Source organism: Erythrolamprus reginae, chromosome 4 (assembly GCF_031021105.1).
Source record: "Erythrolamprus reginae isolate rEryReg1 chromosome 4, rEryReg1.hap1, whole genome shotgun sequence".
NCBI classification, from domain to species: domain Eukaryota; kingdom Metazoa; phylum Chordata; class Lepidosauria; order Squamata; family Dipsadidae; genus Erythrolamprus; species Erythrolamprus reginae.
Window position 1 is genome coordinate 110,529,551 of NC_091953.1, and position 16,447 is coordinate 110,545,997.

The following is a 16,447-nucleotide window of genomic DNA, read 5'->3' on the forward strand; positions in this document are numbered from 1 at the left end:
TACTATGAATAATTTCTCAAATCACACTGTTCAGACACTTCCCATCTAAAATACAGATTTCTCTAGACAGTCTTTCCAAATCAATATTATCATTTTCCCTCTTCTATATAATAGGCCATCTCCCTTATCCACTGAGAACAAGGAGGAACGAGAAGGGCCTATAAATCTAATTGAATGAATGAATGAATGAATGAATGAATGAATGAATGAATGAATGAATGAAATAGATCATAAACACAAACCTGACTCTCTAAGAACATCTGTCCTGTCACAGTGGCAGCCGTACGTTCCTGCTGCTGTTTCTGAGCTTGAAGTGCTGTTTGTTCAACAGACAAGTTTGTTTCCAAGACCTCCAAATCCTCCTACAAATATATAAATCAAAACATTGATTAAATCTAAAGTAGTGAGGTCTGTTAACTGTCTTCTTTTAAGCCTCTTATAAGTAAAATTAGAAACCAATTCCCTCAGTTCCTGCCAAAGGACCCCATAAAAATTAAATCTAGGAGGGATATGTCATAGGTGGTAATATTATATTAGGTGTCCCACCAACAAAATCCAGGATGTTCATCTTTAAATCCATAAATACGTACAGTAATACCTCGTCTTACGAACTGAATTGGTTCCAGGAGGAGGTTCGTAAGGCGAAAAGTTCGTAAGACAAAACAATGTTTCCCATAGGAAACAATGTAAAATCAATTAATGCGTGCAAGCAAAAAAAATCGCAAAAACGGCGCTCCGCTGGGCGGCGCCGCCTGGCTGTCACCTTTTAAAACAGCCGGGCGCTTCTCAGCGTTCTCCCGAATGCCAAACCCAATCGGCAAAAGTTCGGGTTCGGGTTCAGGAGGCCGCCAAGAAGGCCCCCCGGCTGTTTCAAAAGGCAACAGCCAGGCAGCGGGGCTTCTCGGCGGCCTTACGAACCCAAACCCCGAACCCGAACTTTTGCCGAACTTCCGGGTTCAGCGTTCTGGCGGCGAGTTCATAAGTCATAAAACGTAAGAAGAGGCAAACATTTTCCGAACCCCGGATTCGTATCTCAAAAAGTTCGTATGACGAGGGGTTCGTATCACGAGGTACTACTGTACACCTTTTCCAATGCACACAATTACAGGAAAAAATTATCCCTACGTATTTTAAGTCCTCTCATTCTGCATTATTTCCATGTGTCTTTACAAAGTTTGCAAAACAAAAATAGTTCACAGCTCAGTTCTGCCTTGTTATTTCCTCAAACAGATAGTTGCAAAATAATTACCGTACTAATATTCTGCCATTCATTAATTTCAGCTTTCTCTGTGCTTTCCATTCCAGCAATTTCTTGCATAGCAAGCTCTGCATCTTCACCATTTTCTGATTTATTCTCGGCAGAGTCATCACTCCCCTCTCTCATTTCCTGTGAAGCTTCAGACACCACTCCAACCTCCTCTTCAGTGGATGCAAGTGATATCTCAGATGTTCGATCTTGTTCACCACTTGGTTCAGTCTCCACTTCAATGAAACTACCTGCAAATATATTGCATTATCTATTACATATCATGTTAATAGTGCATAACTGGTTTTGTTGCATTATATTAGATGCCTTCTAGCCATTGCTTGCCACAATATTCTTTGCATTTTACCACTATTGAGCTAATCTCAGGGACTGCCTTCTGCTGCACGAATCCCAGCGACCAGTTAGGTCCCACAGAGTGGGTCTTCTCCAGGTCCCGTCAACTAAACAATGTCGCTTGGCGGGACCCAGGGGAAGAGCCTTCTCTGTGGCGGCCCTGGCCCTCTGGAACCAACTCCCCCCAGAGATTAGAATTGCCCCCACCCTCCTTGCCTTTCGTAAGCTTCTTAAAACCCACCTCTGCCGCCAGGCATGGGGGAACTGAGATACTCTTTCCCCCTAGGCCTTTACATTTTATGCATGGTATGTCTGTATGTATGTTTGGTTTTATAATAAGGGTTTTTAACTGTTTTAATATTGGATTGTTATATGCTGTTTTTATTACTGTTGTTAGCTGCCCCGAGTCTACGGAGAGGGGCGGCATACAAATCCAATAAATAATAATAATAATAATAATAATCAACTTTGGCTGCTGTAATAATATATACATCTTTCTATCTGTATTTTTAAATGGGACTTACTTTTTTTTAATAAACTAAAACGTTTTCCAATATTACAAAATAGCATTAGAAGCCAACTGAAAAAATGAAAAATGCACGCCTTCCTAAACAGTTTAAAATCAATCTCTGAATTACCTGAACATGCATTTTCACAAGCCAATTTGCCAGGAAAATTCATAGAATTTCTTACTTTCCTACTTATATACTTTTTAAAATTATTCCAGTAATCTAATGTTACATTAAAACTGACATACCGTCAGAATCACTTTCTTCAGACCGTGATTGACGTTCCACACACTCTTCAAGTTTAGGGATGTCGAAAGCAAACGAAAATTCATTCTGGGTACAGGCTACATTTTTTTCTGAATGGCTAGCCAATTCCTTTAAAGACTGAAGTTTTCCAGTTTGGGCTAATTCTGCAAGACCTGAATGACTTGAGCCAACTGATGGAATTGGAGACAAAGACATTTCTGGTTCTGTCTGAGAAATCTCGGTTTTTACTCTTTTCTCTTTATTTTCTGCCTCAGACAAAGGTCTTTTTTGAACAACAGGAGAGCATGGGCGTTTTTTAATATTTCTACTTTCCAATTTCTCTACTGGTAAAAATGGTTTTTCATTCTGATCTTCAGGAATGACTTCTTCTTGTCCAGGACTTACACCTGTCTGAGAAATCCCAGTTTCCACTCTTTTCTCTTTATTTTCAGCCTCGGACAAAAGTCTTTTTTGAACAACAGGAACGCATGGACTTTTTTTAATATTTCTACTTTCCAATTTCTCTACTGGTAAAAATTGTTTCTCATTCTGATCTTCAGGAACGGCTTCTTCTTCATCGGAACTGCTAGCAAGATGGTCCTTCGTGAGCATTCTTCCTCCTTGAGTAATATTTGTCCTATTGATAAATGATGTTGTGATAATCTTCTCCTGCGGCTCCTCCTCCTCCTCCTCCTCACATAATGCCTGTTGAATAGCCTTGATTGTTCTTGGAGACATGTCACCTCGGTCTACACTGGGTGGGGACTCACACTTGTCTAAATTAGGGTGGTTCTTGTTTCCATCTTCCAACTCATCTTCTGAGCCGCTTCCCAACATAGCAGCCTGGATGGCAAGCATCGTTCGGGGAGAAGGGGGTGTTGCATAAGTACTACCAACTGATTCCATCTCATTGTCACAGGAGACTGGCTTAACCTGCATGTCGTTGATATTTTTGGTAGGTTTTAAATCTTTCGACATTGCAGCAGAATGGATTGCAGATGTCACACAACTAGAAGTATTCCCTTTGGAATGGGTACCTGAAAGAGAAAAGGAATAACCAGACAATGTCATTTGGTGGGGCCCAGGGGAAGAAAGAGCCTTCTCTGTGGGGGCCCCAGCCCTCTGGAATCAGCTCCTCCCAGAGATTCGCCTTGCCCCCACCCTCCTCGCCTTTCGCAAGAGTCTCAAGATTCACTTATGCCGCCAGGTTTGGGGCAATTAGATCTAGACCGCCTGGCCAATAAATGTGATGTATGGCTGTGATTGAATCAGTTATTGCAGAACTCTCAATAGTTCTCTGAATCTGTAGCATTCCCATGGTACCTTTTAATAGGATGTAATGAGAGGTATCTTCAGATACAACTCTCCTGGTTTCCAACTCTTTCAAGAAACCCCCATCTTCTTCATACTGGCGCTGGATTTGGCCAGAGTGTTGTTCATTCATTTCCTTCTGCACTTGTTCTATGTGTCGATTTAAGCTGCTTTTCTTAAGCAAACCCTTGAGCTGATACTGGGAGAAGTCATTGGATTCCTTAAAAGAAATACTGGAATTAAATGAAAGAAGTCTGAAGGAATTACCGTAGACTTCCAATACATAAATTGACAAAAACAGGGTTTCAAACAAAAAAGATTTCTAGAGGCAAAAGCAACATCATGTTTAAAATTTCATCTAAGGATTGTATTTCACTTTTTTTAATAGTACCAACTTTCTGAGTATTGGTGGGATGAACACATTTAATACGAAAGCACATCTACTGACTTTGAAATACTTGAACATGAATAGGAATAGTTCTTCCCCATATATAACAAGTCCTTACCATAGTGTCATACAGGTAGTCCTCGGGTTACCTATATGACACTACAAGTTACCTTTGAATCTAAAATCTATGTTGCTAAATCTTTTAAACATTTGTTAAATGAGTTTGCCCCATTTTATTACTTGTCTTGCCATAGTTGTTAAATGAATCAATACATTTGTAAAGTTGGTAACATGGTTGTTAAGTGAATCTGATTTTCCTATTGACTTTGCTTGTCAGGAGGTCTCTAAAACTGATCATATGACCCCAGGACACTGCAGCCACTGTAAATATGCCAAGCATCTGAATTTTGATTGACCAGAGGGATGCTGCAATGGTTGCAAGCATGAAACAATTAATAAATTGTCACTAAATGAACTGTTGTAAGTCGAGGACTATGTATACTAATTCCCTGGTTGGAGACACTGTATGTATATATATGTATTGCATGTATATATGTATGTATGTATGCATGTATGCATGTATGTATGTATGTATGTATGTACGAGGGTCGCCCAGAAAGTAATGCACTACATATTTTTTTCTCAGCCTACAATAATGGTACGAATGCGAATCTTTAGATATACATTATTTGAATTGTCAGGAGTATGTGTGTAAATTTTGCGTTTCTTCAGACAGATAGCATAGCTGCAGCAGTGTTTCGAAATGGCGCTTGTAAGTGATGCACGTTACTAGCAGTGTGTCGTTATTGAATTTCTCACTGCAGAGAAAGAAACTGTTGGGAACATTCACAAACGTTTGTGTACAGTTTACGGAGAATCTGCAGTCAACAGAATTACGGTTAACCACTGGGCACATTTTGAGCATGACGAAGAGGTGATTCGCACAGTGCAGAAATGGCTTCGTGACCAGAACAAGGAGTGGTACTGACAGGGCATACACGCCCTTGTGTCTTTCTGGAGAAAGGCCACAGAACGGGAGGGATATTATGTAGAAAAATAGAGAGTGTAGAAGAAACATCATTCTTTCTTTTGTGTAACTTTCATTGTGTTCAATAAATAATTGTTACAGAAAAAAAATGTGGTGCATTACTTTCTGGGTGACCTTTGTGTGTCTCTGTGTCTGTCTGTCTGTCTGTCTGTCTGTCTATATCCTACACATCTGAAAAACAACTCACCAGGGAGACACCAAATCTCTCCTTTTGCTATTACTTTTACAATTGGTATTTTAACTGTTTACACTAGGGATATTTGAATTTTACTTCCTAACTAATGTTAAATATGAGGTCAGCTGAAGTTAAGTGCACAAATAATGAAATCCGCCTAAAAGGAAACATAACTTACTGTAAATTGTCCTTCAAACTATGCAGAGTTTATAAATAAAAACGATTATCCTATTTCCTAAGATACCCTATTTAAGCAATCATAGTATAAATGTTCCACTACTAAAATACTGTTAAGACCTGTATACTTTAGAATTACGTAAGTATTTTCAACATTATTACTTAACAAAGATACAGGATTTCTTAACAGAGACAAGGCACCCTTAATTACCTCTGGCATGGCTTCAAATAATGTTCTTCTTCGTTTAGTGAATTCCTTCATGTCAGTCAGGATCTCATGTTTTATTTCAGGAGGCAAGTTCAAGAAATCGTCTGATTCAACATCAACAGAACGAGGGTTTTCAAGCAATTCTTCCTTTGCAAAGGAGGAAGGAAAAGCACAATTTTGTAAAACGACTGGCATAAGAGATGCACGTAGGTTAGGCAAGAAGGATAAAAAGGACTAACCAAACTCCTTCACACTGATTGAAGATGGTTTTCTGAAACAAGTAGCAGAATGTTGTAAACACACATTAGTGGGTAAGCCTTAAAAACAAGTCCATCCAGTATCAATAAAGTCTGAGTATACCTCTGGTATATGGGGATGGGGGCACTGAATTGTGATGTTTTTAGATTAAATAACAGATCTATGCTTTAAGTTTTCATTACTGTCTGAGACAAAATTTGCCCTTCTAAGAGCATTTTTTATTATAAGATGAGAAAAACTCAGACAAACCGTGGAGCATCTCTGCTGCCACACCAGAGATCACAAGATGAAAGTATCTATGAGATATAGGGTCCTTGGTGCAGGTACATGGTGGACCATATTCACTATGAAATTATGGAAATTAGATTACATAACTATAATGCAGAGAAATTAGCAGCAACAATGAGGCGGTGGGAGAAGGTTAAGAATTATATATTAACAACATCAGCAAGCGATGCAAATGTAAAAAATAAAATTCAATCACTTTATAAAGAATGAATAATGTAATCCAGAGACAAAGCAAATGAACGATACAGAATGGAGTCTTCCCCGGTGAAGGGGATTTTTATTTTCTTGTTTGGTGATGGTACACTTTTTATGTTTTATGCTTTTGCTTTTTGTAAAATTCTAAAAAAATCAATAAAAATTACATTTAAAAAAAAAAGAGAGATACAGTGATCCCCCGCTCGTTGCGAGGGTTCCGTTCCAGGACCCCCCGCAACGAGCGGGTTTTCGCGAAGTAGCGCTGCGGAAGTAAAAACACCATCTGCGCATGTGCAGATGGTGTTTTTACTTCCGCAGCGCTAGCGAGGAGCCGAAGATTGGGGGCGGCGCGGGTGTTTTAAAACGTCCCCGCCGACATGGGGGGCTCGCTAGCACCCCCCTAACCCGGGTTGGGGGTTCGGGGGGGTGCTAGCGAGCCCCCCATGTCGGCGGGGACGTTTTAAAACACCCGCGCGACTTTCCAATGAGTCCCGAAGACAAACGCGCACCATCAAACTATTTACTAAGTCTGCACTACTATTACTACTAGTTTTTTCTCATCATTCCTATCATCCTTTGCCTCCCATTTATGACTACATGACTGTAACTTGTTGCTTGTATCCTTAAGATTTTTATTAATATGATTTCCTCATTGCTTATTTGACCCCATGACAATCGTTAAGTGTTGTACCTCATGATTTTTGACAAATGTATTTTTTTCTTTTATGTACATTGACAGCATATGTACCAAAGACAAATTCATTGTGTGTCCAATCACACTTGGCCAATAAAGAATTCTATTCTATCACCAGAATCTGTAAATATGTTTTGAAATATCAGTTTCTACTGTAGAATAGAATAGAATAGAATAGAATAGAATAGAATAGAATTTTTATTGGACAAGTGTGATTGGACATACAAGGAATTTGTCTTGGGGCATATGCTCTCAGCGTACATAAAATAAAATATACTTTTGTCAAGAATCATGTGTTACAACACTTAATGATTGTCACAGGGGTCAAATAAGCAATGAGGAAGCAATATTAATAAAAATCTTAGGATATAAGCAACAAGCTACAGTCATACAGTCAACATGGGAGGAAATGGGTGAAAGGAATGATGAGAAAAACTAGTAGAATAGAATTGCAGATTTAGTAGAAAGTCTGACAGTGTTGAGGGAATTATTTGTTTAGTAGAGTGATGGCGTTCGGAAAAAACCTGTTGTGTCTAGTTGTCTTGGTGTGCAGTGCTCTGTAGCGACGTTTTGAGGGTAGGAGTTGAAACAATTTGTGTCCAGGATGTGAGGGGTCAGTAAATATTTTCCCCACCCTCTTTTTGACTCGTGCAGTATACAGGTCCTCAATGGAAGGCAGGTTGGCAGCAATTGTAGAAATAATGCAGGGAAGCGTACATTGTCCTCACAAATCTTCCCCTATGAACTTCCCAGAAAAACCTGGTTGGCCATGATGCTGGAGCAGTGATGGCGAACTTTATTCCCTTGTTTGCTGAAAGCACATGCATGCGTGCGTGCAATTGTGTGTGTGTGTGTGTGTATGTGTGTGTGTCCACCCACACAAAAACTGCCCCATCCCTGTGCATGCGTACATGATCCCCCCGCTCCCCTCTTTCCCAACTTCTGGTGGGCCCGGTAGGCCTATTTTTCGCTCTCCCCAGGCTCCAGTGGCTTCCTTGGAGCCTGGGAAGGGTGAAAACACCCCTCTGTTGGGGTGTTTTGGCCCTCCAGAGGCCAAAAACACCTCCCAGAGCTGTTCAAGATCTATTGGTATGGCACCCAGTATGCTAGTAACTGCTGGTATCATTATTATTATTACTATCCATTTCTTTTTAAAGGATTGCAATGTAATATAAAATACATAGGGGCCTTACTTGCAATATTTTCTTCTGAGTCATCCTCTCTTCCCACTCTTTTTCCTCTTCCTCTTCCGAGCTACGTCATAAAAAGACAAAACTAGTTTGCTAACGCTCAAAATTTGTCCACAGAAAACAAGAGTGTATTTTAGATTCCATTGCTTCTTAATGTTTATACAATAATCTAATTTTTAAAACTTGTTTCACTCACCTATTTTTTTTATCTTCTTCTTGTAAGGCAGGGAGCACATAAATGTCATCTACCTCTTCTCTTCTCACCTCTGCAAGACTAGGAAATTCAGCATTGCTGGGAATACAAGGATGTTTCATGTCAGGGGAACCAAAATACAGTGGTACCTCTACTTAAGAACTTCATTTGTTCCATGACCAGGTTCTTAAGTAGAAAAGTTTGTAAGAAGAAGCAATTTTTCCTATAGGAATCAATGTAAAAGCAAATAATGCGTGCAATTGGGGAAACCACAGGGAGGGTGGAGGCCCTGTTTTCTCCCAGGAGATTCCTAGAGAGGCCCCCTGGAGGCTTCTCCCCACCTTTTCTGGTCCTGTTTCCTCCCAGGAGATTCCTAGAGAGGCCCCATGGAGGCTTCTCCCTGCCTTTTCCAGTTACAGTTTCGGAGGCTCGGGTTTTTTAAGTGGAAAATGGTTCTTGAGAAGAGGCAAAAAAATGTTAAACACCCGGTTCTTATCTAGAAAAGTTTGCAAGTAGAGGGGTTCTTAGGTAGAGGTACCACCGTACTTAAAAATGTAAAGTTCCCATAGGCATTTACAAAAACAGAGGTTTATAAATAAATGTGTCCTTGCCTCTTGCCTGTTAAAGCAGCCTTGATCGCTTGTCGTTTTAGGAAGGTTTTCAAAAGCTTCTCCTTCGTTTTCTTTGAATCTGTGACTGCAGCTTCTTTTTGCTGCTTTCGTTTCGCCTGCAATAGCATTCAGCAAAATACTTTGTAGTTATTACCTTTATTAAAGCCTTTATTTGTCTCCCACCTTGTTGCTACCCTGTTTCCCCGATAGTAAGACACCCCCGATTGTAAGACGTATCGGGGGTTTCAGGGGGGTCGGCTAATATAAGCCGTACCCCGAAAGTAAGACATATGTCTTACTTTCGGGGAAACACCGCCTCCCTCTCATCTAGCCGCCTCCCTCTCATCTAGCTGTGCGCCGCCTCCTGCCCACGTCCGCACCGTCCCCCTCTCCATACGTCGCCGCGTCTGCCACCTCCCTCTGATCTTAATGAGTGCCGCCTCCTGCCCACGTCCGCACCGTCCCCCTCTCCATACGTCGCCGCGTCTGCCACCTCCCTCTGATCTTAATGAGTGCCGCCTCCTGCCCACGTCCGCACCGTCCCCCTCTCCATACGTCGCCGCGTCTGCCACCTCCCTCTGATCTTAATGAGTGCCGCCTCCTGCCCACGTCCGCACCGTCCCCCTCTCCATACGTCGCCGCGTCTGCCACCTCCCTCTGATCTTAATGAGTGCCGCCTCCTGCCCACGTCCGCACCGTCCCCCTCTCCATACGTCGCCGCATCTGCCACCTCCCTCTGATCTTAATGAGTGCCGCCTCCTGCCCACTTCCGCGCCGCCCCCCCTCCATACGTCACCGCGTCTAAATGTTAATTTTATGGTTAAAACAAAAAATTCGACAATTTTTTTCCAATATAAGACATACCCCGAAAGTAAGACATAGTGGGGCTTTTGGGGATAAAAAGAAAGTAAGACACTGTCTTACTTTCGGGGAAACACGGTAGCAAGGCTGCCCCAGCAACCTGGAGATCAAGAAAAGGCTAGTCTTGTCCTCAGAATGACTATTTTAAAACACACAAAAAAGAAAAGGGATTGGGAAGTGTCTATGGGGGGAAAAGGATATTGGGCTACGACTTCTTAATGATACACAAATCTTGTTATTACTGGAAGGGATTAGTGCAAAGGTCCTCAAACTTGGGAACTTTAAAACTTGTGGACTTCAACCCCATCTATGTTGGCTGGAGAGTTCTGGGAGTTGAAGTCCACAAGTCTTCAAGTTTCCAAGTTTGAAGACCTCAATAGACCCCAGTGAAGTGGAAATTGCTCCAAAGAAAATTGCTCCAAAGAAAAGCCACCAATTAGTGATGGCTCATCTGAATAAGGCATGATTTTATTCCTTTAATAGCTTGATTCAACCAAATACTAATATCTTAAGAAAGCATTTAAAGGAAGACAACATAAAAGTGGCACATCCAAAGAAGCATTGATCTGTTTGAGCATATCAGTCATTCATGCTTATATAACCAGTATTTTACAAAGCACATTTTATTACAAAAGCTTACACGATAAGTTTCCTTGGATTTGAGATGTTTTTTCCTTATCTGGAATCCTAATGTAACAACTTTTGGAAGAAGCAGCAAAGCCCAATGAAGCTAAATTCACTGGGATGATTTTCCTAAATTTAATTCTCATTGCAGAGAAGACAGTAGATTGACAAAAGCCTTTCTTTTTAAGGATTTCTTAGATTACTGACTGTGGCTGTGGAGGACAACTGTACTGGTCTGGGGATTGAAATTACTATCTTTCTATACCTCTCTGTATCAGATCACTTTTCTTCTATATCCTCTTGCAGTCTGGTCTTCGATTTCTAAAAGAAAACTTGGGATAACTTCTCCCTCTGCCCTCACCCTACATCTTCTGAAGTAGCCTAGTTTAAGAATGTTCTGTCTTCTTTCTAGGTGGGAAGCATATAAATGTAATAAATTTATAAATAAATTTAGCTGCCCTGAGTCATGGGATTGAGCGGCATATATGTCAAATAAATTAAATTAAATAAATAAGTGGCTTGACAAGATCTTGGCAAGGTTTTTGTTTTGCTAGTGTTCTCTCACATGTTTTGTTAATTGATAAGTAAGAAACTTATGTAAGACATGCACTTAGCATGAGCAATGGCAAAGGAATATCACAGGATTTCTTGGATTGCTCCTAAAATTGACCTTCCGCTATTTTAGGAATAATGCTATGCTTTGGATCAGAGGTCTTCAAACTTGGCAACTTTAAGACTTGTGGACTTCAACTCTCAGAATTCTCCAGTCTTAAAGTTGCCAAGTTTGGAGACCTCTGCTTTAGATGAAATAATTTGGGTAACAGTTTTAAAAAGCATGAGATTCTGAATGAGTGAGGAATTCAAGATGCTCCTCTACACAGAATGTTTTATTTCTTTGTCTAAAAGTATCCCTTTGCCTTATATCAAATTTGTCCTTCCAGTTTCCACATAATTTGTGTATTCATTGTTTTTAAATATACCAACCACATTTTGTTGTGGCAAATACAAATTATGTTATTCCAAAATCAGACCATTATTTTCAAAAGCAAGTCAGGGGGATTAAATACAATAGTCTGAATCATTAAGAAAACAATATTTTAATTCCAGTCTCTCTTATTCCTTTATTCTATACTTGCTAAATTCTCTAATCTTTGGTTTCCCTACATTTGCTTAGCTGAAAGTAACACGTACTGAATTTAGTCATTCCAATTTCAATGGAATTGTGAATGGATAGATATGGCTTACATACCAAAGTTTGCCTCTTCAATAGAGGCGCTTCTCCATCAAAAACAAAAATGGGGCGGATCCGAAAGAAGAGCAGTTTGCAAAGTCGTCGAAACAATATGAGGAGATGAGCATTATGGATGGAATTCCCATGACGGTCTCTTGCTCCTTTAATAGCTTGATTCAACCAAATACTAATATCTTAAGAAAGCATTTAAAGGAAGACAACATAAAAGTGGCACATAAAAAGAAGCATTGATCTGCTTAAGCATATCAGTCATTCATGCTTACACAACCAACATTTTACAAAGCACATTTTATTATAAAAGCTTATATGATAGGTTTCCTTGGATTTGAGATGTTTTTCCTTATGCACGACAGGCTATTGGAGAAAAACAGCAATTATATATACAATCTATAAAAAGTTCTTAAGGAAAGTGATTTTTTAAAGGATACCAACAGCAAGAATTTTTCCTTCCAATGTTTCTGGGTTTATGGGTCTTCCTGTGCATTCCAGTAACTTCCAAAGCCCATGAACCCCCATTATTTGTTAGGTAATATAAAGCAAGTGAAATCTGTTGAAAGCAATAAAGCTATTAGTTAATTGCTTTTATATTAAGTATGACAATCATAACATTTTACTGTATCTAGTATCTGCAGAATTGCAATCTTGCTAGACAATTTAAAAATATTTATCGCTAGCTTTTTCCAAATGTGTTTTCCAAAGATATTGTTTCCTTCCCAATTATTAGCCATATTGAATAGTGACACAGATAATTGCACAATTTGCGGAAGGCCTGATTTACCTGAACAGGAACTTTAAAAAATAACTTATTTATTAAAATGTCAGTTTTTCTTTTAAAAACACTGTGAAAACAATAGTATTTAAGACAGATAAAATAGCTTAATTAAAAAAAAACTGGCCAAGCAGAACCAACACCTTCCCTCACATCATTACAAACCAATAAATAGATAGTTAAACCTTACAAGAAAAGGACTAATACTTATAAAGTATTGCTTTCTTCATATATATTTTGATTTAATCAAGCCAATTATGAATATTGCTTTAAATGAGCATTTAAAAAAAGAAATAATCCCTGCACCAACTACAATATGTATCCACTTCAGAATGAGTCACAGCTACATTATCTAATCAGCATTAGTATTCATGTGTAAAATTGTGTAAAGTAAATATACTGCTCAAAAAAATAAAGGGAACAGTCAAATAATACATCCTAAATCTGAATAAATGAAATATTCTCATTGAATACTTTGTTCTATACAAAGTTGAATACAAAGTATGCATGTGAAATTGATTGTCAATCAGTGTTGCTGCGTAAGTGGATTGTCAATCAGTGTTGCTTCCAAGTGGACAGTTTGATTTCACAGAAGTTTTATTTACTTGGAATTATAGTCTGTTGTTTAAGTGTTCCCTTTATTTTTTTGAGCAGTGTATATTATTATTAACTGGTACAATGAAATTATCCTGCAGTTTTAATAACGTAATTCACTCGTGCTCCACTTTCTCAATAAGATGGCAGCTGCCAAGCAGAAAAAAGTTCTAATCAAATTACAATATTGTGTAAGGGTTTTAAGTGTATTTTTAAAATTAACCCTGAATTGGCACTGGTCTGAATTATTTAAAAGGTTTATTATTTTTCCTCCGAAGTACAAATAAGAGATCTTGGTGACATTAAAGCGCTGGTTGGAAAGGCAATTTTTCAGGTAGTCTTGAAAATGCTAATACATGTCTTCGTTTAAAGAGGAAATCCAATCCCAATTCTTTTAAATGCCTGACTTTAACTGCGCAGATACAAACCCCTAATTAAGGTGCATTGCATAGTTTGCATTTCTCCTCTGTGCTTTAAGTCTCCTAAAACAAATCCCCCCACTGCAATCTTCTTCGAGACACCGGGATTTTCTTTTGTTATTTTTCCCTACAATTCCGTAAAGCCATTACGTCCTTGTGTAATCGCTCCTGCCGTCTTCCTCCCCATCAACTCCCAACACCGAAACCAGCATTCACCTGGGCGAAACTTCTCATATAGGGAAATGCTGCAACGCAGGGAGGAAATAAAACCCCAACGAACCTTAATTGGTGTAAAGCGAAGAAGACAGGCCTCTTGGGTGGGGGGTCGCGGGGCAGGGGGGAACGTAAAAAATGTAGGACTAATCCAGCCGGGACCGAGAAGATACAGGGAAGAACGTTCGGACGCAAAGCGTCGCTCGCATAGCCAGCGCCATGTTATGACGTCACCAATACAGACTGCGCTTCCCGCTGGGAGATGTAGTTCTTACAGAGGCTGTGAGAATCAGGACAAGAAACATTCAAGGAGTACGTCTATCATTCCTTCATTCTTTCTTTCTTCTGCTGCTCCTTAATATCGAAAGAATTTTGCTGAAAAACCAGTATTAAAAAGCACTTGGCATAAATTTGTACGTCTGTCTGCCCACTTCCCTCAACAGTCAAACTATTTACAAAGTTTGCACTACTATTACTACTAGGTTTTTTTCACCAATTTTTATCACCAATTTCCTCCCACTTATGACTGTATGACTGAATGACTGTAACTTGTTGCTTGTATCCTTAAGATTTTTATTAATATTGTTTCCTCATTGCTTATTTGACCACTGACAGTGCTGTTCCAACCTCAGTCTCTAAACAAATGCATTTAAATCAGGGATTACTTGTAATCATTTAATAATAAAACGGTTTTTAAGCAATGTTGACTTTTAGCAACAGATGGCAGTAAAGAGTTAAAAAAAAATTATTGAGAAAGCCCATATAGCTGAAATTCTATACAGTACTACATGAATGGGAAAAAGCACTAAAATCAAATACTTTACATGCAATAAAATGTGGACTTCTTCATTATATTTTGAAAGATCTTGGATTATTGTATATACCAGTCATTGCATTAATTGTTGGGAAGAATATGTCAAGATTCTTGAAGAAAATGTTTTACTATCATTATCATAGTTACTGTCATTCATCTATACAATTATTGAAAATAACATTCCGTTTAAACTTTTTTATTGTGAACAATTACTGTTTCCCCCCCCCCCCAAAATAAGACCCTGACTTATATTTTTTTGAACCCTGAAATAAGAGCTTGGACTTATTGCCATAAACCCCAAAGCCCAATTGGACTTATGATCAGGGGATGTCTTATTTTGGGGAAACAGGATACCAACCCACTACCTATTCCCAATATTTTGAATCAGCCTCATCTATAACCCCATTCTGTTGGTATACTCTGTTCACATTTTGTTCTTTAAAAGATTTACTAAAGTTTTTTCCTATAGAGTTAATAATAGTTGGGCTGGAAAATCTGCACTGAAAAACGGTAGTGACTATCTGATATTTTAATCTGAAGCAAATAAATTCTACTTTTAGATGCAATTACATTTGTATATCATATTATATCAAAATTGGTTATAAAATGAAAGACTTTGTAACTACCAAAGGTACACTTTAAAGGCCTTGTTTAAAAAGAAAGTTATTGGTCGCACTTAAAAGATTACTTATTAATTCAAACATGTTAGTCATGTTAAACAGAAAAGCACTTAATCACTAAAGTTTAGGCATCACAAATACCCATAAACTGACAACCATAAAATAACATCTGATGAACAATGAATTGCAATGAGATCTGTTAAGTAGCCTAATATGTACAAAAGCTATTTCTGTAAACTTCCCATAATCTCTTAGATGCTGGATACGCTTCCATATTTTGGTACCATTTTCCTGTAGTCTTGGAATCATTCTATTTTAAAACATAAATTATACAGGGGCAAAGCTGGGCCAAGAATTGCTCACTCCCCTAAATAATTGTTTATTGTTTAAGATTTTTGTAACAATATTGTCATTTCTGACTATAATATAAAGTTTAGAACAGCTAAGGTTAAGATCTTCCAAATGTAAGAAAGGTGTTGCCATTGTATGTACCCCAAATGCTCTTGTCAATTTACTCTTCCAGAGGGATTATTAATCTATGTCCACAGATCCCTTGGGGAGGGATACCTGAATTTTTGTCCATGGAGGAAAAAATTACAACCATATTTTCACTAACTTCTAACTTAATTTTTCATTAACTTAACTTAAATTTTCATATAAGGGCAGACTAGATGGACCATGAGGTCTTTTTCTGCCGTCAGACTTCTATGTTTCTATGTTTCTATTCAATAACATATACAAATAACATAAACAAGTAATTCCTGGCTTCCAGAATCCCAAAAACATCTGTTAACATCCATAATTCGTCTTCGGAGAGGGGCGGCATACAAATCTAAGTAATAAATAAATAAATAAATGCTTTGAGCAAAATAATTGCTATGAGCAAATATAAACAATACGAAGCAATGATAAAAGCTCTGTCATATTTTATTCTTTTCGTAAGCCGTTTTCTTTGAAGCTTATAAATGTAGGACACAGCAGGCTTTCTGAATGTATGCCTGTTAGGTTTGCAAATCTTCAAAGATCTTTGCTTGAATCGATACTTATTCTTCCTTTCACACATGCTGCTGCACCTGATTTGTTATGGTTCAACTGTTCATACAGTATTGGAAACAACTTTCATTAATTAAGGTTAAAAATTCCTTTAAAATATACATTTTAAACATGGTTACAACCTTAACCATGCCCAC

General features: G+C 38.6%; 1 protein-coding gene across 3 annotated transcripts in view; it reads right to left on the reverse strand.

The window, feature by feature from the left end:
* ERCC5 (ERCC excision repair 5, endonuclease) overlaps positions 1 to 14,038 on the reverse strand; it is a 27,995-nt gene extending 13,957 nt beyond the window's left edge. The window contains exons 1-11 of one of the 3 annotated variants that reach the window (XM_070751192.1): positions 13,891 to 14,038; positions 12,257 to 12,375; positions 11,826 to 12,001; positions 9,092 to 9,207; positions 8,484 to 8,579; positions 8,291 to 8,351; positions 5,666 to 5,809; positions 3,679 to 3,886; positions 2,358 to 3,392; positions 1,250 to 1,497; positions 243 to 362 (exon numbers count right to left, since the gene is read on the reverse strand). In XM_070751192.1, coding sequence (XP_070607293.1) covers positions 243 to 362; positions 1,250 to 1,497; positions 2,358 to 3,392; positions 3,679 to 3,886; positions 5,666 to 5,809; positions 8,291 to 8,351; positions 8,484 to 8,579; positions 9,092 to 9,207; positions 11,826 to 12,001; positions 12,257 to 12,344 — 2,292 coding nt within the window. In that variant the 5' untranslated portion in view covers positions 12,345 to 12,375; positions 13,891 to 14,038. Of the gene's footprint in view, positions 1 to 242; positions 363 to 1,249; positions 1,498 to 2,357; positions 3,393 to 3,678; positions 3,887 to 5,665; positions 5,810 to 8,290; positions 8,352 to 8,483; positions 8,580 to 9,091; positions 9,208 to 11,825; positions 12,002 to 12,256; positions 12,376 to 13,619; positions 13,641 to 13,890 lie in introns of those variants that run through there. The other 2 variants (XM_070751193.1, XM_070751194.1) reach the window with 2 other exon arrangements.
* Between the last annotated feature and the right edge of the window lie 2,409 nt (positions 14,039 to 16,447).